Below are 22011 nucleotides of genomic sequence, written 5' to 3' on the forward strand. Positions count from 1 at the left end.
TTACTTCTGTGAACACGGGCATGAAAGATAATGACGGAGGCTCTTGATATGAGATGATATGATATGGCATTTATAACGCACCTATACACAAGTGTTTCAAGGCACGACGAGGTAGGGGAGAGGGAACAAAAGGGAAGACAGAGATAACTATCTTACTAGGCCAGGTGACATTGAGTTCCACAAGTGCAGGGGAGGGGAAAGGTGTGAGGGGAAAGGAGAGGGTGCAGTGCAGTATATGGTATCAAACAGTAAACACAATACAAACGTGCGGCCGGCAGGTGGCAAGTGCAAGGGTAAGTTCAGACATCAAATGTCCAAGTGCTGCTAGGGGGACTGTAGAGATACAGAAACAGAAACAGACCCCACCTACAAGGGTTGTCAGCAGCATGGCAGATAATGAAGGAGGCTCTCAACTCTGTGAGGAAGGCATAGAAGATACTTCAGGGGCACTTTACTGTGATCTGGGGCATGGAAGATCATGGCAGAGGCTCTTAACTCTGTGAGCAGGGGCATGGACGTTCATGAAGGAGGCTCTTACCTCTGTGAGCAGGGGCATGGAAGATAATGAAGGAGGCTCATACCTCTGTGAGCAGGGGCATGGAAGATAATGAGGGAGGCTCTTACCTCTGTGAGCAGGGGCATGGAAGATAATGAAGGAGGCTCTTACCTCTGTGAGCATGGGAATGGAAGATAATGAAAGAGGCTATTACCTCTGTGAGCAGGGGCATAGAAGATAATGAAGGAGGCTCTTACCTCTGTGAGCAGGGGCATGGAAGATAATGAAGGAGGCTCTTACCTCTGTGAGCAGGGGAATGGAAGATAATGAAGGAGGCTCTTACCTCTGTGAGCAGGGGCATGGCAGATAATGAAGGAGGCTCTTACCTCTATGAGCAGGGGCATGGAAGATAATGAAGGAGGCTCTTACCTCTGTGAGCAGGGGAATGGAAGATAATGAAGGAGGCTCTTTCCTCTGTGAGCAGGAGCATGGAAGATAATGAAGGCGGCTCTTACCTCTGTGAGCAGGGGCATGGAAGATAATGAAGGAGGCTCTTACCTCTGTGAGCAGGGGCATGGACGTTCATGAAGGAGGCTCTTACCTCTGTGAGCAGGGGAATGGAAGATAATGAAGGAGGCTCTTACCTCTGTGAGCAGGGGCATGGAAGATAATGAAGGAGGCTCTTACCTCTGTGAGCAAGGGCATGGAAGATAATGAATGAGGCTATTACCTCTGTGAGCAGGGGCATGTACGTTCATGAAGGAGGCTCTTACCTCTGTGAGCAGGGGCATGGAAGATAATGAAGGAGGCTCTTACCTCTTTGAGCAGGGGCATGGAAGATAATGAAGGAGGCTCTTACCTCTGTGAGCAGGGGCAGGGAAGATAATGAAGGAGGCTCTTACCTCTGTGAGCAGGGGCATGGAAGATAATGAAGGAGGCTATTACCTCTGTGAGCAGGGGCATGGACGTTCATGAAGGAGGCTCTTACCTCTGTGAGCAGGGGCATGGAAGATAATGAAGGAGGCTCTTACCTCTTTGAGCAGGGGCATGGAAGATAATGAAGGAGGCTCTTACCTCTGTGAGCAGGGGCATGGAAGATAATGAAGGAGGCTCTTACCTCTGTGCGCTGGGGCATGGAAGATAATGAAGGAGGCTCTTACCTCTGTGAACAGAAGCATGGAAGACACTTACCTTTCCATGTTTCATCATGCTGTATTTGCCATTTTAAGACATTAGTGGGCCAATCGGAGAGGTGCTGTCCAATTCGGTCACGGACCTGCAAAAGGAATGAGGAGAGAAGAGTTTGAAACTAGCATTGAGGTGTTTAAAGAAAATGTGGACTCTACGCTGCCCGCCCTAACCCCAATCTACCGCTCTCCTGCATTCTCTGATGAAGTGCGATAGAGGGAAAGTAAGTTAAAGCTTGGATTTACTCTGAAAACTTCATGAGTAATTTAGGAGCCAAATTATCAAAGAGCTTCAATGTACCAAACACTGACATTGCTGGTTAAAGTTAAAATAATGGCTTAACTGGCCATTTTTCAGTCATATTTGACAAGATGCAAAAGCGTGGTCCTAAATGTCACTGCCCTTGGAATGGTATAGTGTGGTTACATTTAGTTAGAAGTCCGGTTCCCTCCAGGGTTTCATTCACTGAGCCCATTAATTTGCCAATGTGTGCATGTGTACCAGATCCGCAGTCTTGGGTTCAGCTTAGATGCATATCTGCACGTCTGGTCAGATACCAATTACCCTCTTCCTCCCACCACCTGTATCTGGCTCTAGTGGTTGAGTCCACAGGGAGAAGGATGACTGTGTTCTGACTGATATTTAGTGACCAGAGAAGGCCATGAGCCAGCGCAGGACAATTACCTCCATTTAATATTTTGCTTCCGGGATAGGATGTTAGCGACGCCCAAAAGGGGCCAAGACTAATTAATTAGGAGAAAGGGTTTTGGGACACAACAAACAGTGAACGCTTTGTGATTTGATGTGTGCAGTATTCTGCAGCCCTTGGAAATCCTGCAGAAACCGTATACCACACGTTGGTTTTAGTGTTGCTTTCAAAGTAAACCGGCTTGTAGTATGTCTTCACTTTTCGTGATTTCATGGAATGAGCAGTCTCAGCCCCTCTCAATTAAAACTCTATTTGTGCAGGGTTTTGTCGCACTGCTTGTGTTCTACCATGGAGTTGCAAGCTGGAGAATGAAGGGCCTCTGAGAGCAGGCAGATACACAGCAGAGTGAAGCCCTGAGTTCCTGTCCCCAGCACCCTGCAGAGAGGAGGATGGTGGCCCTGCGTTCCTGCTTGCCCCAGCCTCCTCCTGGACTTCTCTGCCGATAGCAGCAGGAATGGCGAGTTGGAGGAGTAAGGGCATGTTGTGTCTCTCCCACTGCCTGCATTAAATCGCTGCCCCACATCCAGCTACTTTTGTAGTATGACAGGAGAGCCAGAAGGGATGGGAGAAGTCAAGGACTGTGTACTCCTCTCCTGATGCTTGCAGGGTTGAGAGAATGGCATGGTGTGTGTGTGCTTCCCTTGACCTTCTCATGGGTGACAAAACCTGTGACATGTAGTTAGTACCTAGTAATGGCTGATATATCTTGTCAATATCTGGTAAATGGCAGGAGTATCCGACCAGTTGATGGAATACCTAGCCCCTGCTTAGCATTTCATGGCAATACTTTGCATGGGATATGAGTACATAGGCATGTGAGGGCAATATCTGGCATATAATGGGAAACTGCAAACAGAGAACCCAATTTTCATGAAGAAAAGGCACACTGTTGGCTTTACAAATTCTATTTAACTCTCTACTCGTCCCACCTAGCTGGTTCCGCCCACCCATCTATCCATTCGGAAATACAGCACATCACATTCAAAAGGAGGGCTAAGATCAGAAGGCTGGCCCTACGGATACAGAACTGAAGGGTCCCTTTACCTTTTCAAAAACCTGCTCTCTGCTTTCGGGCACCTCTGGGAGGTTGGCATCTGGGAAGGCCGTTGTGATCTTCAGAGCCAGCCTTCGATCTAGAAAGAGACAGATATTGGCATCAGACTCTGAAAACTCTGTGGGTGAATGGAGGGGTGGACGTTCTCAGTGCAGTGGAGTGCATTGGAGTGTGTGAGGTTCTCTTCCAAAGATCCCCACCGCCAATTTACATATATCCCTTCACTTGGTGGAAACGGATATGATTACAGACAAAAATTGTGGCTGTCTTTTGGATGAATACTGCCTACACCTGTGCTGATCGTGGGCTATACAGGGATAATATTCCGGAGCAGGGCTGAGCAAGTGATCTTCTGTGGAGACACTGTGCAGTGATGGAGTCTGCCTTCTTCATGGTACCAACATGTTCCCACGCCCGTATAGCTGCCCCATCTTGGTCTAGACTCTAGAGCATGCAGGGAGTACAGTGTCACCAATGGGTCCTTTGTAACTTCAACTCTCTTGCAACCTTTTTAGCTCAATCTCCCACAACTTCCTGTCCGCTCATCAACTAACAGACACCTGCGAGTGTGGAATCGTTCTATGAGTGACAGCTGGAGTTCTGTGTTCCCCAAATGCTGCAATATTGCACAACAGGATATATTGCGGTTACCCCGTTCTTGATGTCGCACTTACGTAAACACTGGGCCTGAAGAAGATGCCTCTTGTTTGCAGTGTGCTGTCCTCCTTCTGAAGACGTTTGAGGTGATGCCTAAGTCAAAGAATGAGTCCGCTTCATGATGAGGATTGCCACAGCATTATTATGCAGGCAAAGAGTCCTCATCCACAGGAGGGTTGACACGGCTGTACCATCAAACCAGTGCGTCCTCCTCCAGGTGAGGGATGTTACAACTGTACCATATTAGCAGTGAGTACTCAACCAGATGAGGTTACACACAGCTGTATCATCCAAGCAATGAGCCGTTGCTGCCAAATGAAGGTTGGCATGGCGGTATAATCCGAGCAATAAACCATTATTCACATTAGGGTTAATGCAGCTGTACCATTCAAGCAGTGAGTGCTTGCGCAGATGAGAGGTGAATTGTTTGAATTATCCAAGGAATGAGTCCTCGTCCACATGAGAGTTGGCACAACTGTTCCACCCAAGCAAGTTCTCATGCAGTTGACATGGCTGTATAAACCAAGCAATGAGTCCTCACCAGATGGGGGTTGACACTGCTGTATCATCAAATTGTGTCCTAAGTGCGCAGACTGCAGTCAGGACTTTGCAGTGTTTTGGAGCGGAGCTGTGCTCGGAATTCCACTTGTTCCCTGGTGGTCCATTTGCTCTGCAATCTTCTCACACGCCTTCTGAGAAGGGTGTAAAACCCGTATGCATAGCGCGCACATCGCAAGTGTGTCCTAAGTGCGCAGTCTGCAGTCAGGACTTTGCAGTGTTTTGGAGCGGAGCTGTGCTCGGAATTCCACTTGTTTCCCTGGTGGTCCATTTGCTCTGCAATCTTCTCACACACCTTCTGAGAAGGGTGTAAAACCCGTATGCATAGCGCGCACATCGCAAGTGTGTCCTAAGTGCGCAGTCTGCAGTCAGGACTTTGCAGTGTTTTGGAGTGGAGCTGTGCTCGGAATTCCACTTGTTTCCCTGGTGGTCCATTTGCTCTGCAATCTTCTCACACGCCTTCTGAGAAGGGTGTAAAACCCGTATGCATAGCGCGCACATCGCAAGTGTGTCCTAAGTGCGCAGTCTGCAGTCAGGACTTTGCAGTGTTTTGGAGCGGAGCTGTGCTCGGAATTCCACTTGTTTCCCTGGTGGTCCATTTGCTCTGCAATCTTCTCACACGCCTTCTGAGGAGGGTGTAAAACCCCTATGCATAGCGAGCATATCGCAAGTGTGTCCTAAGTGCGCAGTCTGCAGTCAGGACTTTGCAGTGTTTTGGAGCGGAGCTGTGCTCGGAATTCCACTTGTTTCCCTGGTGGTCCAGTGGCTCGGCAATATACTCACTTGCCTTCAGTAAAGTCTCTAAATAAGGGACACTCCTGAGATCCTGGAAGCAAGCAGCACTTGTACCAGTGTATAAGAAACATTCTCGATTAGATCCAAAAGAGTATCGATTATTATCCATGCTCGATGTAAGTGGGAAAGTGTTTGCAATGGTGATACTAAAGCAGCTGAAGGTGTGGGCCAATACGGCAAATATATTAAACATGTATCATATGGGATTCATGTCAGCAGCATCTACCACACATAGCTCTTAACCTGCTGATTGGAGCAGCCCGTAGAAAAAAACAACCCACCTCTGGATGTAGAGTTTATCGACTTTAGGGCCTCTTTCGACTCTGTCGAAAGGGGGTTGTTGTGGCAAACACTGACTAACTGGGATGTCCCAGAGACACTGTTAACCTAATTGTCCAGTTCGATGAAGGCACCAGTGTTTGTGTAAGAATGTGTAGCATGGGTGAGTGCACAGCAAGTAACAAGTTACTTACCTGTAACTGTTGTTCTCCAGCATGGGTCTGGCATGGATTCACATGCTCATGAATACATAGCAGTACACACATGCACAACCACGGGAGGTGGCAAGGCTCAACATTAAGCATTTCAACAACTCAACATTAAGCATTTCTTACCTCCTCACCATGCTCACCTTCAAGCAAACAGGTTGCGCAGCACTGCCTGGCTGACTCTGGGCTCCTCCCTGGAATCCCGGTCGATGCAGTAGAATCTCGTGAAAGTGTGCGTCGACCTCCACGTAGCAGCCCTGCAGATGTCCAGCAGGAGCACACCAGACAGGAAAGCCGTAGTCGCAGCAATCGCTCTGGTTGAATGGGCTTTCGGACGGCCGGGCAACGGTCGGTTTGCCAACCGGTGACAGTGCATGATGCAGCCGGGGAGCCATCTGGAAATGGAAGCCTTCGAGAGGGCCTTCCCTTGGTTCACAGGGCCAAATTTCACAAACAGCTGTGATGTCTTCCGAAAACTCTTTGTGCGGTCCACGTAGAACTTCAGCGCTCTCGCCACATCCAGCAAGTGCAAAATCCTCTCAGCCGGCGACGAAGGCGACGGGAAGAAAACAGGTAACACCAAGGGCTTGTTGAGATGGAAGTCCGACGGCACCTTGGGCATGAAGGAGGGGTGTGTCCTCAGCACTACCCTCGTCTCGTGGAATGTCAGATATGGAGGCTTACAGGAGAGGGCCTGGATCTCTCCCACTCATCGTGCAGAGGTGATCGGCAAAAGAAACACTGTCTTCCATGATAGGAACTTCAGCGGTGCCAAATGCAAAAGCTCGAATGGCGGACACATGAGCCTGGTCAGCATCACATTGAGCTCCCACGCCGGGGCCAGAGCCTTCACTGGCGGGAACGAGCGGAACAGTCCTTTCATGAACTCCTTCACCAGGCGATGAGACTACAGCGACGACCACCCCGGAGTTCTGGTGTAGCGGGAGATACCTGCCAGATGGATTTTGATGGAGGCATGTGCCAGCCCTGCCTTGGCCAGCGACAGCAAGTACGGCAGCACTTGAGGGGCCGTAATCCTTAGAGGGGGGACGCTGACATGTCCAGAAGGTCCGAGAACCATATCTGCCATGGCCATGCCGGTGCAAAGAGGATCATCCCGCAGCAGGACCGTCTGAGTTGACTGATGAGTCGCAGAAGCAACGGTGGGAACGCATACAGGAACAGGCCGTCCCAGGGGAAGGAGTATGCATCGCCCATGCTCCCCGGTTGGGGAAACCTGCTGGCAAACCTCCAGCACTTGGTGTTCGTCGCCATCGCGAACAGATCAATCTGGGGATTGCCCCACTGTCAGAATAGGAGATCCACTTGATCCTGCCGAAGCTCCCACTTGTGGCAAGAGCGCAGCTCCCTGCTGAGTGAGTCTGCGACTGTGTTCTTTACTCCTGCCAGATGAAAAGGTACCAGGAACATCCCATGGCCGACGGCCTAGTGCCACAGATCCTGCACTTCCTTGGATAGGGCCAGGGATCTGGTGACTCCCTGTTTCCGGATGTAGAACATTGTGTTGGTGTTGTCGGTGAAGACCCGTACCACTTTGCCCTTGAGGGACGGAAGGAAAGACATGAGGGCCCAGAACACGGCACAGAGCTCCAGTACGTTGATGTGCAGGGACCTCTTCTCCGGGAGCCAAAGGCCTCTTGCGTGGAGATCTCCAGTGTGCACTCCCCATTCCTCCCGGGAGGCATCCGTCATCACCGTTTCCATATGCGCTTGGTCTGGAAATCCATGCCCGCCGCAAGATTCTGGCGTCTGCCCCACCACCAAATCGCTTGACGGAAAGTCTCATTGAGGGAGATCTTGTCTTCAAGCTTCCCGCCACTTGCATCCAATGGGCATCGAGGAACTCCTGCAGTGGCCGCATCTGCAACCTGCACAGACGCACGAGGTAGATGCACGACGACATCATGCCGAGCAGGGTACTTGATGGACCTCACCCTGGCCACTTCCATGGTAAACAGCCGTTGTACCTTGCCCAGGATGGGCTTCATCCTTTCCTCCTACGGCGAGGCCAACTGCGCCACTGTGTCGAGTCTGGCTCCCAGGAACAGGGCGTCCTGTGACGGTACCAAGTGGGACTTCGCAAAGTTTATCTAGAATCCCAGTTCCGTGAGCAGGCGGACGGTCTTCGCTGTGTGGTCGACGGCGAGTTCTCTTGACTTTGCTTGGATGAGCCAATCGTCCAGGTAGGGGCATACGTGGATCCCCTGCAGGCGCAGCCGTGGTACCACTGGTGCCCGGCACTTGGTAAAGACCCTTGGCACCGACTTCAACCCGAAGGGCAGGGCCTTGAACTGGTAGTGCCACCCTTGGACTACGAAATGTAGGAACTTTCGATGTCCTTTGTGTATGGGGATGTGGAAGTAGGCATCCTCCAAGTCCAGCGACGGTAGGAAGTCGTCTTCCTCCAGCTGTCCCAGCACGTGCTGAAGGGTAACCATCCGGGACTTCTGGGATTTGATGTATTTGTTGAGGTGGCGAAGGTCTAGGATGGGCCGCCAGCCGCTGGTCTTCTTTCGGATGAGGAAGTACTGCGAGTAAACTCCGGAGCCCCGGAGCCTCTTTGGGACGAGTTCTATTGGCCCTTTCTCAGCATGGCTCGTACCTCCAGAAGCAGCTGCGGAACGTGGTTTTCTTTCCTGGCCACGGGTGGGAAACGGGGGCACTTCCTTTGGAACTCCAGAGTGTGCCCATGGGCCAGGGCATCCTGCACCCAACGGTCGGTGGAGGTGGACTCCCACACGCCAAGGAAGTTCGCCAGCCGGCCTCCCACCGGGGTGCTCCGGTGGGGGCCTCATGTCACGGCCGGTTCACTCCTGTTTAGCCAAGGCCTTGCCATCCTGGGCTCCTTGGCGACAGCAGTATCCACCGGCTTTGCTGCGGCCTCTGTAAGCCTCCTGCAATGAGGAACGGGCCGCTTGGCGGTACGATGGGGAACTGCCGCCGAATCCTTTGGAGGCACCTTGAGATTTGCCTTCGGAGGTCCGAAAGGACGGCCGTTGCTGATGGAGAGTGCCCAAGGCACGGGCCGTCTCGGTGTCTGCCTTGATGGCCTGCAGTGACTCGTCCACTGCTTTGCCAAACAGGTTGTTTCCATCAAAGGGCATGTCCAGTACCCTGATCTGCACGTCCTGATGGAAGACGGTGGCCCTGAGCCAACCGCGCCGGCGCAGGCGAACGATGTTGCCCATCTGGCGAAATCCGGTATTGGCGATGTCCGTAGCTACCGTGATGGCGTGATCCGAAGCCACTTCGCCCTCTTGCAGGATTTCCAGGGCTTCCGCCCTCTTGTTGTCGGGATAGGAGCAATCTTGAATCGCAGATCCCTATCATAGCGGGCCACGATGCAAGGGCGTTGGCTACCTTGATCGTCGTCGCTGCCGATGAGATGACCCGACGTCCCATGGCATCTAGCGTCTTCCCCTCGCCGTCCGGCGGGGAAGTGGAAGATGACGCTGTCGGCCCTGCCGCTTTCCTCTTAGCTGCCGCGTAGACCACTGAATCCGGGTCGGTTGCACCCTGAGGCACATAGGAGCGGAGTCCGGGACCCGGTACTTCTTCTCGTACCGGTCTCTCTTCGCAGGAGCCGTGGATGGGTTCTTCAAAAGGGACACTCCTTCGTCCCATATGTCGTCCAACAGTGGGACTGAGAGTAGGGTTTTCCTCTTGGCTTCCCATTGTTGGTAAAGAAATCCCTCTTTCTTCTGTTCCTCGGGGAACAGCTGGAAGAGCTCTGAGGCCCTGGTGATCATGGCATGAAAGGAGCCAATTTCACTGGGAGGGGACACCCGGGCGGGAGGTGACAGGAGATCCATTCCGTCGTCGCCACCGTCATCAGTCCCCGTCATCGCCGTCTCGTCCTTTGGCGGAGGGGATGGAAGTGAGGGATGGAAGGGAGGGGGAGGATGGACTCGCCTCCACTTGCTCGGAGGGCTCCCTGAAGGTCCAGGTGCCGCTGGATCGTACGGTGGGGCTAAGGGCAACCTTGTCCTTATCTCTGTACACAGGGTCTGCAAAGCCATCAAGATTGCTCCCGAGTTGTCCTGCGGCGTAGGCATCAGTTGCGAGGGGAGTGTCGACTGGGGCGTGGTTGTCATGATTCCTGCCCCTCAAGTCCCCAGCCCTCCAAGATGTCAGGCTGGAGCCAGGCCATGATCACCTACATGGCCCTCAAGGACCTCTCCATCCCTCCAAAGACCCACTTGAAGTCAGACTTGGCGCTTGTGGCACCAGGCACACTCACTCCCATAGGATAAAATTGGGGATTGGACTTGTAGTGCATTGATGGGGACAAGATGGATGCCCCCACATATTTCGGTTCCCAGAACTGCATGTGCAGTCTAGTCTTTTGGGTGTGGTTCAGCCCAGAGACACCTGGGATACCCAGAGACTATTTAAGCCACGCCCAGGCTTAGAAGCATGCTTTGCATTTTCTGCACCTGCAGTGTGACACTCACCGTGTTCGGATCGGTCTCCAGTAGGCCTGCATCTTTCTTCTGCGTTCAGCTCCTGCAAGAACAAGAACACCGTTAGGAACAGCCTTACCTTGCAGCGCTTCTGCCCATCGCTCCTTCTGTTCAGCTGGCATCTTCGGCGGTGTCATTCCCATCCCGGCACGCTGCTTCCTAAGGAAAAGGGAAAAGAACAGAAAAAAAGCATTAGTAAGCATTCAGCAAACCTTTGCTTATTTTTAAAAGACTGTTCGAGCTTCAAACGCTTACCTGAATTCCAGCCGCTCTGGGGGAACTCTGGAACTTCTCATCCATCTGCAAGAGAGAAAAGACACTCCAGGTTAGCGTGGAAACATCTAGAGGCACCGAATACCGCGCTTACTCACCGCATTTCTTCTTTATAACCGACATTCACGCTGAAAACGTCGCGGCACCTAAAAGACACCGAAAAAAAACTCAGTTCAATACAAATACGAAAGGGTCACATTGCGCATCGCGCTCTCACTCACCTTCAGCGCTACTCATCTCAGCAGCATGTCGCTATCCCCGGACGCCGGCCATCATCGAAGGAAGGAAAGGAATGAAGTTAGAGAACTGTTCAAAAGACTCATTATACTTACCTGTCGCACTCTTGCCAGTGAAGTAACTAAGCAGCAATGAGCCTGCATCAATCAACGCGCCTCTGCGCTGAAAGCAGGACGGAGAGCGCACTTTCCAAGAAAACAAGGTGAGCTGTGGATCAAAGGGAAGGGTTGGACCCTGGGGAAGAAGGGGTTCAAGCACACAGAGACAATAGGGGATTAAACTCTACCAGTTCTGTGTTTCAGGCCCAGTCTCCAGTCGAGTAGACTCAAGGGAAGGGTTCAAGGTCATAAGAGGTCAGAACAGGCTGAGTGACGTCCCAGTGTATACCAGGTGAGCATTACAGAACGCAAAGCCTCACATCAAAATCCACCTGGGCGTCATGGAAACGTAAGAAACCGACCAGTTAGCCCACATGTTGGGGCAGCTACGTTCCGAAGTACATGCAGCCAGGCAGGAGACCAACACCTTGAGGAGAGAGCTGATAGTAGCCAAAGAACGCACTGATGATTTAAGCCGGCAACTTCTCTAGTCACAAGCAGGGCATGCACCATTGCCTGGAAGCGTGCCCTCGATGCCAGCACCATCAGCCAATCCTGGGGCAGTTCCCTTGGCCCCGCCCAAACGATTTACGGGGGATCCCAAGAGGTAAGCAACTTTCATGAACCAGTGCCGCCTGCACTTCCTCTGTAGACCAGGGGCCTTTCCGAATGACCAATCACGGGTCGCTTTTGTGCTATCCTACCTGAGTGGTAGCGCCGCGGACTGGTCTGTCCCTTTGTGGCCCAAGGCGATCCTTTGCTGCATGACTTCAGGGGCTTTCAGCAGGAGATGGAAAAGCTGTTCGCCTGTCGTAATCATGGGCAGGCATTAGACAACAAACTTCTGTCCCTACGCCAAGGGAATCAAGACCTATTAACATACATAGCCACGTTCAATAGACTCGTAGTTGAAGCAGAGTGGCCAGTGGAGAAGAGAACCACGTTATTTCATCAGGGGTTGCGGGGGGAGCTCAAGGATGTTCTCGCACAAGTAGTGAACCCCCGAAAGACTGCTCAGAATTCATTGACCTTGTTGTTCAACTGGATCATAGGTTGCAGGACCGAAGAGCAGATCGAACCAGACCGGACCCTTGCCCTATGTATGTGCGTTCAAAGGACAATATTGCCCGCACAACGGAAGGTTCAGGAGAACCAATGCAAATCAGGGGGTCGGATCCCCCTTGACTAAAGCGGAAAGGGATAAATGGAGACAGCAGCAGTTATGTCTGTACTGTGGAAGGTCAGGTCATTTCCTTAAAGAGTGCCCTGTGAAGCCACTGAGGAGGACAGTAGGGGCCACAGACAAGGAAGGTACCATCAAGGAATCGGTAAACTCTCCAGCCCGGCAAGTGTAGGGGGCCACTTGTCGAGCGAAGAGCGAAGAAAGTGAACTACAGACCTCCCATTTTGCACTATCTGTGGTCTTGATCAATCACCAACAACCATCTCGGATGCACGCAATAAGAGCGTAGATTGACAGTGGAGCCGTTGGGAATTACATCGACCAGGATCTTGCGGCAAAGATGGGGCTTCTGTTACGCCCTAAATCAACCACCGACAATGTTACCACTGTCGACGGCACAGAAATAGCTTCTGGTCCAGTATCCCAATGCACTGCAGCTTTAACCCTTCTGTGCCAGGATGGACACCAAGCATCTATTGTTTTCGACCTCATTAAGGCACCACAGTTCCGGTTGATTTTGGGAAAGCCATGGTTGGTAGCTCACAATCCTCGAATCGATTGGCGAGCAAAAGAAATGGCCTTTCCCGAGACTCGCGCCCACACATGTTATTGCCAAGAGAAACAACCAATAGACACCAGAACCTCCACGCTTGCGACTGTGGCAATCGGCACCCTACCAACTAAATACCAAGACTTTCAAGATGTCTTTCAGAAAGAACAGGCTGATACACTGCCACTGCATAGACTATACGATTGCCAAATCGACCTGATACCCGGTGCACAAATTGTAACGCTCACCTGATTCCCGTAGAGGCGCCGGTCTTGACTGGGCGTATACCGTATCTTCAAAGGTGATGTGTAACACACGGCTGGCTCTTTGGGCTGGACCTCTGTGCACTGTATGTCTGGCTCGAAGGGTAAGATGTCTGCAGATAGAAAATGTGGGATTAATGAACTGGGTTATTGAATGTCTCTCTCTTCTTCCCTTTCTCTTCTCCTGTAGAACCCCAAAGGTTAACGCTCTCACCTTAGGTAAGTGAACGCCGTGCTCTCCATCTGCCTCGAGGCAGGGTGCTGTAACCAGTTTCTTCACTGGATAAGGGGAGCAGGCCTCTTGACTTCAGAGGACTGCTGTCCGCCGTTTACTGCACGAACGGTAAGTTTCGAGTAATTCTAATGTCTTTAAAGTCTTTAGTAATGATGTCTCTTGTTTTGCAGGGTTCCGGCGATGGCGGATGGCGGGCTGAAGTGAGTTGAAGATGGAGCCCGTGTGATGAATAGAAGCGCCTGGAAGCACGTAAGTAAGCGCTTGTTGCCTGCTTCACGATGCGCTCTAACTGTCTTTTTATTTTGCAGGTACACGTTCGGGGCTGCTGCAGGGTGCCTGAATACCCACTGGGTTAGATGTGGAAAGGAGTAATGGCACGTGAGTATTAAAGTTCCCCAATGTCTTTAAACGCACCTTGTTTTGTCTTTCAGATGCGGGATGCAGCGCCGAAGGCCTCCGGAGCGTGCGAAGAGTTGGTAAGCTTTTGTCTTTCAGATGCCGGAATGCAGTGTGAAGACCTGCGGAGCGCACGAAGAGTAGGTAAGCCTTTGTCTTTCAGATGCCGGAATGCAGCGCGAGGCGTTGGTGACAGCCGATGGACCAGGTAAGTGAAGAGCTGTCACTGAAGACCGTAATGCTAACCTGTTCTTTCTTGTCTTTATAGGTGTTGCTGAAGACTGGATTCAGAATGGTAAGCCTTTCTCCTTAGGCCCAGGATCAGATGCAGAAGACACAATGAGCGTTCTGCTGCTGAGGATGCAGAATAACGCAAAGCAAGATTCATCCATCGGGTGTGGTTTAAATAGCCTCCTGTAGTGCTTAGGTGTCTTCTTCCACAGCCACGCCTAGGTAAGAAAAGAGTTCCTGCTTTCCAGAAGAGTTCCAGTGTTCTGAATCTAGGGAGTGGCTCCTGCCCCACCCAACAGGAAAAGTAGTTCCAAACAGAAGAGGATCAGAGACTCAACTGGCAGGAAAGTAAGCAGCATGGTCTGCTGCAGGTAAGTCCACCCAAGCATTATGAGCCCGGCGCTTCCAGCGCTGGGACTGGGCATATTTATGAGCCTGGTGCCACTGGCGCCAGGACTGGGTCCAAAAGGTCCTAATTGGGACTGGTTGGCACTCGGAACCTGGGTTATGGATCTGCTTCCAAGGGAGTTGGGAAAACCCTGACCTTTTGGAAGCAGAGATCATGACAGTACCCCCCCTCAAGGCCCCTTCCAAACCGGGCTTCTCCGGGGGTTTTGGCTTGTCAGGAAATGTTCGGTGAAATCTTTTGATTAGGCGAGGAGCGTGGACATATTCAGCAGGTTCCCAGGATCTCTCTTGGGGGCCGTAGCCTTTCCAGTCAATTAGGTAGAATAGTTTAGATTTGGAGATCTTGGAGTCCAGAATGCTTTTGACTTCAAACTCAAGTTCTCCATCAACTAGGATAGGTTTTGGAGATTTGGTTAGTCGGGTTTGAGGTTGCACAGGTTTTAATAGAGAGACGTGGAAGACCGGATGTATCTTCATGTGCGGGGGCAAGTCCAACTTGACCGCTACTGGGTTTACTATGGTAGTGATGGAATAGGGACCAAGGTATCTTGGGTTGAATGTGCGTGGCCCTTTTAGAGGTAGATATTTGGTGGATAACAAGACTTGATCCCCTACTTGATATTGAGGGGCTTCCTTCCGATGTTGATCTGCTCCTTTCTTGTATTGTTCTTCAGCCCTTTGAAGGTGAGAAACAGCTTCCTTAAAGGCTTGGGTGATTGTAGAATGCAGGTAGTCTACTGCTGGTGTTTCAAGATCTTGGAGGGGATCCAACTCAGAGGTTCGAGGGTGACTGCTGTACAAAAGAAAAAACGGGGTTTTCCCAGTTCCCGAATGGACAGAGTTATTGTAGGCATATTCGGCTATCCAAAGGATGTCTTTACAAGTTTTTTCAGTTTGTTGCAACATGCAGCGTAAATACTGTTCCAGAGTTTGATTGGTCCTCTCGGTTTGTCCGTCGGGCTGAGGGTGGTGACTGGTCGATAGTCTCACATCAATTTGAGCCGACCGACAGCAACTTCGCCAAAAATGAGAAATAAATTGACTACCTCGATCCGAAATTAGAACCGAAGGAAAACCGTGCAGTCGGACGATGTTTTCGAGAAATTCTCGGGCCAGAGTTGCTGCTGTTGGCAAGCCTTTGAGCGGAATGAAATGCGCCATCTTGGAGAATAAGTCCACGATTACTAGAATCGTATTGTATCCGGAGCATGGAGGTAGATCGGTGATGAAGTCCATAGAAAGCGTATGCCAAGGGCGAGGTGGGATGTCAATAGGGCGTAAGAGGCCTGCTGGTCTTTCCTTTTGACTCTTGTTTTGGGCGCATACACCACAGGACATTATAAAGTCTCTGATATCTTTTTTCCAAGACGGCCACCAGAAGTAGCGCTTGATCTTTTCTGAGGTCTTGGACATACCGGGATGTCCTTCCATTAAAGAATCGTGATAACAAGAGATTACTTTTTTCTGTAAATCTGTGCTGGGTAGGTATAATCGTTCTTGGAAATACAATAAGTTGTCCTTTACTGCAAAGTCCTTTCCCTGCAGATGCCAATTCTGTATGTCTGCTGGAGTTACAAGTTGCCTGGCTTTATCCTTAACTTCCTCTATGGATTCTGTGGCGATTACACCCAGAATTCTTTGTTCGGGAATGATTGGTACAGGTTTAGGGTTGATCAAGTGTTCTTCCACTCCCATCCGAGAAAGGGCATCAGCTTTACCGTTTTTTGTACCAGGTCGATAGGTAATTATGAAGTCAAACTCGGCAAAGAATAATGCCCAACAGAGTTGTCTAGAGGATTGGGCTTTTGCGGTTTTCAAATATTGCAGGTTTCGGTGATCCGTAATCACAGTAACGGTGTGTCAGGCCCCCAGCAGATAATGCCGCCAAGCCTTAAAGGCAGACTTGATAGCCAGAAGTTCCTTGTCAGTAATCGTGTAATTGATTTCAGGAGGCGAGAATTTGCAGGACCAAAATGCCACGGGATGCAACTGATTGGTTACCGGGTCCTTTTGTGATAGAACTGCCCCCATGGCAAGGCTTGAAGCATCAGTTTCCACGATGTAGGGGAGTTCGGGGCGAGGGTGTTTTAAGATTGGTGCAGAGATAAATTTAGTCTTCAGATCCTGGAAAGCTTGTTCCGCCTCGGTAGACCATTCAAAACGTTTGTTTTTCTTTAACAAGGCAGTGATGGGCTGGACTATTCGAGAGAATTCGGGGATAAACCTGCGGTAAAAGTTAGCGAAGCCTAACATGCTTTGCACACCTTTTACGGAGGATGGTGATGGCCATTTGAGAACTGCATCGACCTTCTTTGAATCCATACGCACTCCGCCAGGTGATAATATGAATCCCAAGAATTCAACTTCAGTCACGTTGAAAACACATTTTTCCAACTTAGCGAAAAGTCTGTGTTGACGCAATCTTTCGAGGACCATTTTCACGTGTTTCCGATGTTCAGATTCCGATGAAGAATAAACGAGGATGTCGTCAATGTAAACAACAACACGCACATCTATGAGCTCTCTGAGGACATCGTTCATAAAATATTGAAAGGCGGCCGGGGCATTACAAAGTCCGAAGGGCATGACCTGATATTCAAATAGCCCATACTTGGTGCGGAAGGCCGTCTTCCATTCATCGCCCTCTTTTACTCGTACCGAGTGGTAAGCTCCTCTAAGATCCAGCTTTGTATATATGCATGCTTTTCTGACTTGGTCCAGGAGTTCAGGGATCAAAGGTAACGGATATCTATTCTTAACGGTGATCTGGTTCAGGGAGCGATAATCTATACAAGTTCTAAGGTCTCCTTTCTTTTTTGGAACGAAGAACAAAGCTGAAGAAGCAGGGGACTTGGAAGGACGAATAAACCCATTTGCCAGGTATTGATCCAGGTATTGTCGAAGGTGAAGGTTCTCAGGCTCGGTGAGGGCATAAATTCTACTACAAGGAGGAGTAGATGCAGGTATCAGGTCGATCTGGCAGTCATAAGATCTATGAGGAGGTAGAGAGTTAGCCTGATCCTTCCGGAAAACATCTTGGTATTCTAGGTATTCGGGAGGTAACTGGGGAGTCTCTGAAGAAATTGCTGCCAGTGCAACACCAGGTGGAGGGTGACAAGTAGAGACACATTCTGGAAACTGGACCGTTCTTGCTCGCCAATCGATCAGAGGATTGTGTTTCTCTAACCAAGGTATTCCTAGAATAATCTGAAACTGAGGGGCCTTGATCACATCAAACACGATCTTCTCATGGTGTCCATCTTGACTTACTAGCGTCACTTCTTGAGTGGTATGCGTTACTGGCCCAGAGGCTATCTCCGTACCATCCACCGTAGTAATGACGTCCTTTACAGCCCTGGGACAAAGAGTTAGATTCATCCTCAAAACCATTTCATGATCCACATAATTGCCGATGGCACCGCTGTCGACGTAAGCTTCAATTGCATGTAATCGATCTGGATTATCAGGGCTAATGAAGACCATAGGTATCACGAAATGCGAGGTCACGGAACTGGTTTTCACGCTCGGCAAGAGGACCTCTATTCTTGTCGGCGAGGTCGTTTCCCTGCTCAGAGTTTGTAACTTTGGTAACTGCAGCTCCTACTGCCTTCTTGGCAGGTTTCACCGGACAGTCTCGAAGAAAGTGCCCTGAGTTTCCGCAATAGAGGCATAATTGCAACTGTTTTCTCCTTTCCCGCTCCTTTTGTGTTAGAGGACCTTTCAGACCCCCTATTTGCATGGGTTCCCCGGAGTCTACTCCTTTGGAAGGAGTTGGCGGTTTGGAAAATACTCAAGCATCAAACTTGGAACGATCGGCCTTCCTGTTCTGCAGTCTGTGATCTATTTGAACGACTAAGTCTATATAGTCCGAACAATCTTGTGGGGGATTCACTACTTGGGCTAACACATCTTTGAGCTCTCCGCGTAGACCTCTATAAAACAGCGTAATCCTTTTGTCCTCAGGCCAGTGAGTTTCCACTACCAGTCTGTTGAAAGACGCAATATAAGCCAAAAGGTCTTGATTACCTTGTCGCAACAAAAGAAGCTCATTGTCCAAGGCCTGCCCCTGTGAATGTCTTGCGAACAGTTTTTCCATACTGAGCTGAAAAGCTTGAAAATCATGGAGGACCAGATCATCTTGATTTACTAGAGGGATCGACCAGTCTGCCGCATTGCCACTAAGGTACGAAAGCACGAAAGCTACTTTAGCTTGATCAGTTGGAAAGGCTGCTGGCCGGCATAAGAAATGCAACCGGCACTGATTGATAAATACTGCAAACCTCTTTGGGTCACCAGAAAATCGTTCGGGCGGAGCCAGAGGTACATTCCCAGGTAGGTTGATCTGCACTGGATTCATAGAGGATGTAGAAGGAAGATTTCCCCCAGATGCGGGTAACGGGGTCTGTCCGGCTTGTGACTGTAGCAATTGTCTAGCGAGATCATCTGTTCGCTCCTTGGAAATAATCAGTTCCCTTCTTAGAGCGTTCGTTTCCTGACGGGCTGCATGCACTTCTGCCCTTAGTTCTCCAAGTAACTGGGCTAGCTGGTCGGTATCCGAGGTTTCCATAGCGCCTGGACGGGAGTTTTGTGGTAGGCTTTGCGTTCTGTAACGCTCACCTGATTCCCGTAGAGGCGCCGGTCTTGACTGGGCGTATACCGTATCTTCAAAGGTGATGTGTAACACACGGCTGGCTCTTTGGGCTGGACCTCTGTGCACTGTATGTCTGGCTCGAAGGGTAAGATGTCTGCAGATAGAAAATGTGGGATTAATGAACTGGGTTATTGAATGTCTCTCTCTTCTTCCCTTTCTCTTCTCCTGTAGAACCCCAAAGGTTAACGCTCTCACCTTAGGTAAGTGAACGCCGTGCTCTCCATCTGCCTCGAGGCAGGGTGCTGTAACCAGTTTCTTCACTGGATAAGGGGAGCAGGCCTCTTGACTTCAGAGGACTGCTGTCCGCCGTTTACTGCACGAACGGTAAGTTTCGAGTAATTCTAATGTCTTTAAAGTCTTTAGTAATGATGTCTCTTGTTTTGCAGGGTTCCGGCGATGGCGGATGGCGGGCTGAAGTGAGTTGAAGATGGAGCCCGTGTGATGAATAGAAGCGCCTGGAAGCACGTAAGTAAGCGCTTGTTGCCTGCTTCACGATGCGCTCTAACTGTCTTTTTATTTTGCAGGTACACGTTCGGGGCTGCTGCAGGGTGCCTGAATACCCACTGGGTTAGATGTGGAAAGGAGTAATGGCACGTGAGTATTAAAGTTCCCCAATGTCTTTAAACGCACCTTGTTTTGTCTTTCAGATGCGGGATGCAGCGCCGAAGGCCTCCGGAGCGTGCGAAGAGTTGGTAAGCTTTTGTCTTTCAGATGCCGGAATGCAGTGTGAAGACCTGCGGAGCGCACGAAGAGTAGGTAAGCCTTTGTCTTTCAGATGCCGGAATGCAGCGCGAGGCGTTGGTGACAGCCGATGGACCAGGTAAGTGAAGAGCTGTCACTGAAGACCGTAATGCTAACCTGTTCTTTCTTGTCTTTATAGGTGTTGCTGAAGACTGGATTCAGAATGGTAAGCCTTTCTCCTTAGGCCCAGGATCAGATGCAGAAGACACAATGAGCGTTCTGCTGCTGAGGATGCAGAATAACGCAAAGCAAGATTCATCCATCGGGTGTGGTTTAAATAGCCTCCTGTAGTGCTTAGGTGTCTTCTTCCACAGCCACGCCTAGGTAAGAAAAGAGTTCCTGCTTTCCAGAAGAGTTCCAGTGTTCTGAATCTAGGGAGTGGCTCCTGCCCCACCCAACAGGAAAAGTAGTTCCAAACAGAAGAGGATCAGAGACTCAACTGGCAGGAAAGTAAGCAGCATGGTCTGCTGCAGGTAAGTCCACCCAAGCATTATGAGCCCGGCGCTTCCAGCGCTGGGACTGGGCATATTTATGAGCCTGGTGCCACTGGCGCCAGGACTGGGTCCAAAAGGTCCTAATTGGGACTGGTTGGCACTCGGAACCTGGGTTATGGATCTGCTTCCAAGGGAGTTGGGAAAACCCTGACCTTTTGGAAGCAGAGATCATGACAGTACCCCCCCTCAAGGCCCCTTCCAAACCGGGCTTCTCCGGGGGTTTTGGCTTGTCAGGAAATGTTCGGTGAAATCTTTTGATTAGGCGAGGAGCGTGGACATATTCAGCAGGTTCCCAGGATCTCTCTTGGGGGCCGTAGCCTTTCCAGTCAATTAGGTAGAATAGTTTAGATTTGGAGATCTTGGAGTCCAGAATGCTTTTGACTTCAAACTCAAGTTCTCCATCAACTAGGATAGGTTTTGGAGATTTGGTTAGTCGGGTTTGAGGTTGCACAGGTTTTAATAGAGAGACGTGGGAGACCGGATGTATCTTCATGTGCGGGGGCAAGTCCAACTTGACCGCTACTGGGTTTACTATGGTAGTGATGGAATAGGGACCAAGATATCTTGGGTTGAATGTGCGTGGCCCTTTTAGAGGTAGATATTTGGTGGATAACAAGACTTGATCCCCTACTTGATATTGAGGGGCTTCCTTCCGATGTTGATCTGCTCCTTTCTTGTATTGTTCTTCAGCCCTTTGAAGGTGAGAAACAGCTTCCTTAAAGGCTTGGGTGATTGTAGAATGCAGGTAGTCTACTGCTGGTGTTTCAAGATCTTGGAGGGGATCCAACTCAGAGGTTCGAGGGTGACTGCTGTACAAAAGAAAAAACGGGGTTTTCCCAGTTCCCGAATGGACAGAGTTATTGTAGGCATATTCGGCTATCCAAAGGATGTCTTTACAAGTTTTTTCAGTTTGTTGCAACATGCAGCGTAAATACTGTTCCAGAGTTTGATTGGTCCTCTCGGTTTGTCCGTCGGGCTGAGGGTGGTGACTGGTCGATAGTCTCACATCAATTTGAGCCGACCGACAGCAACTTCGCCAAAAATGAGAAATAAATTGACTACCTCGATCCGAAATTAGAACCGAAGGAAAACCGTGCAGTCGGACGATGTTTTCGAGAAATTCTCGGGCCAGAGTTGCTGCTGTTGGCAAGCCTTTGAGCGGAATGAAATGCGCCATCTTGGAGAATAAGTCCACGATTACTAGAATCGTATTGTATCCGGAGCATGGAGGTAGATCGGTGATGAAGTCCATAGAAAGCGTATGCCAAGGGCGAGGTGGGATGTCAATAGGGCGTAAGAGGCCTGCTGGTCTTTCCTTTTGACTCTTGTTTTGGGCGCATACACCACAGGACATTATAAAGTCTCTGATATCTTTTTTCCAAGACGGCCACCAGAAGTAGCGCTTGATCTTTTCTGAGGTCTTGGACATACCGGGATGTCCTTCCATTAAAGAATCGTGATAACAAGAGATTACTTTTTTCTGTAAATCTGTGCTGGGTAGGTATAATCGTTCTTGGAAATACAATAAGTTGTCCTTTACTGCAAAGTCCTTTCCCTGCAGATGCCAATTCTGTATGTCTGCTGGAGTTACAAGTTGCCTGGCTTTATCCTTAACTTCCTCTATGGATTCTGTGGCGATTACACCCAGAATTCTTTGTTCGGGAATGATTGGTACAGGTTTAGGGTTGATCAAGTGTTCTTCCACTCCCATCCGAGAAAGGGCATCAGCTTTACCGTTTTTTGTACCAGGTCGATAGGTAATTATGAAGTCAAACTCGGCAAAGAATAATGCCCAACAGAGTTGTCTAGAGGATTGGGCTTT

At 50.1% G+C, this 22011-nt stretch overlaps 1 protein-coding gene across 3 annotated transcripts in view; it reads right to left on the reverse strand.

Moving 5' to 3' along the window:
- The window catches only part of LOC138521948 (uncharacterized), a 334921-nt gene that overhangs the window by 18272 nt on the left and 294638 nt on the right, over positions 1–22011 (reverse strand). For all 3 annotated transcript variants that reach the window (XM_069635121.1, XM_069635122.1, XM_069635124.1), the window contains exons 10-11: positions 3438–3526; positions 1688–1772 (exon numbers count right to left, since the gene is read on the reverse strand). In XM_069635121.1, coding sequence (XP_069491222.1) covers positions 1688–1772; positions 3438–3526 — 174 coding nt within the window. The remainder of the gene's footprint in view (positions 1–1687; positions 1773–3437; positions 3527–22011) is intronic.

Source organism: Ambystoma mexicanum, chromosome 13 (assembly GCF_040938575.1).
Source record: "Ambystoma mexicanum isolate Mex_15411 chromosome 13, UKY_AmexF1_1, whole genome shotgun sequence".
Taxonomy (NCBI): Eukaryota; Metazoa; Chordata; class Amphibia; order Caudata; family Ambystomatidae; genus Ambystoma; species Ambystoma mexicanum.